We start from the raw sequence: 1,372 nt of genomic DNA, 5'->3' as shown, positions 1-1,372 counted from the left end.
CCCGCGCCGTGCCCGAGGCCGCTTGGCCGCCGCCGCCGGTGCCGGCGGTGCCCGTGCTGTCGGCGGAGGAGCTTCTGGGCGGCGATTCCTGCGAGAAGCCGAGCCCGAGCAGTAACATCGTCGTGGGAGAGCCGCCCGCCGATGCTGCTGCACTGCAGGTGTGTAAAGCGTGACCTTCTTCTGCTTTTAAATCTTTTTGAAACGTGGTTCATGTTTTCCGGCTATTCTCTGCGTGGTGTCAGTGGGGACTTGTCACCTTTGTCTCTGCGTAGCGGAGGAAGTTTTTCATTGTTTCCAGGTAACAGATTCAGCTGACGGGTTTTGATTATAGCTGTCTTTCGGCTCGTAGCACCGTTTCTCAGTGTTTATGCATGTCTCCCGTTGCCATGTTTTTGTGAGATGCACAGTCCTGTCTCTGTGATGGAGTGAATTAAGGAAAGGTCAATGCCCCATTTATGAAGAGCAGGAAGCACTTGGTTCTTCCTTGGTCACAGGTTCAGCTTCAGTCACGAGGTTTTGTCTTTAGTACTTGAGCTGTTAAAATTAGGATGTGTTCGCAGTATTGAATGCTGGTTACTATTCTGTGTAATGAGAATGTGTTATTCTGCATGATGGAGTCGTGGAAAAACGAGAAAAGCACTGACAGCGGATGTTGGAGCTTTCATCCTACCTGACTGCTTTGTTTAGTAAGGAAGTGCTTGGAACTCGTGTGAGGCTTTACACAAATCCGTTCGTTTAACTTTGTTTTGTCCTTCTTTGATTATGAAAGGAAACGAAAGTGGAAATTTCCGCTCTCCATGCTGAGTGAAAAAAGTGATTGTTGCCCTTTTCTGGGGGGGTTGCTGTAGTGGGACTGGATGGCTTCTTTTTATGCGTCCTGGCTGCCAGTTTGCTCTGCTTTGCTCTTCATGATCTTTATTTCATACGCAGGTGAGAGGGTTGAATGATTTCTGTTTCAGAGATTTAGATTTTTTAATCCTTATTACATAGAGAGTATATGAGGGATTTAGTAGAATCGGGTATATCAGGAGCAGCAAACTTCTGCAATTCAGCTGACTAGGAGAAACCCCTGAGAAACGGAGGGATCACACTTGAGGGAGGTTGTTCCGACCACGGTTTAGGCACTAGAATAATTCTCATTTGCATATTCATTAATGGTCAGCAGTTTCAAGAGCACAACTGTACTTTTTTTGCATTGTTCTATATTGTAGTTCATGAAAAGCTATCGCAGCAACGTCGTTAATAAATACACAGATGAATAGTTCGCTAATGAGCTTAAATTCTTTACACGTTGATTACAGAATAAAAGAAACCTAGAATAACTTGATTGAATGTCAACCTGTATAAACTAAGGAAATACAGTGTTTATTTT

At 44.8% G+C, this 1,372-nt stretch overlaps 1 protein-coding gene across 1 annotated transcript in view; it reads left to right on the top strand.

Annotated features, from left to right (window-relative positions):
* The window catches only part of LOC107199359 (protocadherin gamma-B3-like), a gene marked incomplete at both ends in the record, with an annotated part of 9,437 nt that extends 9,279 nt beyond the window's left edge, over nucleotides 1-158 (top strand). The window contains one exon of the mRNA XM_015616686.1: nucleotides 18-158. Coding sequence (XP_015472172.1) covers nucleotides 18-158 — 141 coding nt within the window. The remainder of the gene's footprint in view (nucleotides 1-17) is intronic.
* Between the last annotated feature and the right edge of the window lie 1,214 nt (nucleotides 159-1,372).

Source organism: Parus major, unplaced genomic scaffold, assembly GCF_001522545.3.
Source record: "Parus major isolate Abel unplaced genomic scaffold, Parus_major1.1 Scaffold606, whole genome shotgun sequence".
Classification (NCBI taxonomy): domain Eukaryota; kingdom Metazoa; phylum Chordata; class Aves; order Passeriformes; family Paridae; genus Parus; species Parus major.
The sequence above is the reverse complement of the archived record's forward strand: the minus strand, read 5'-3'. Positions and strand labels throughout refer to the sequence as shown.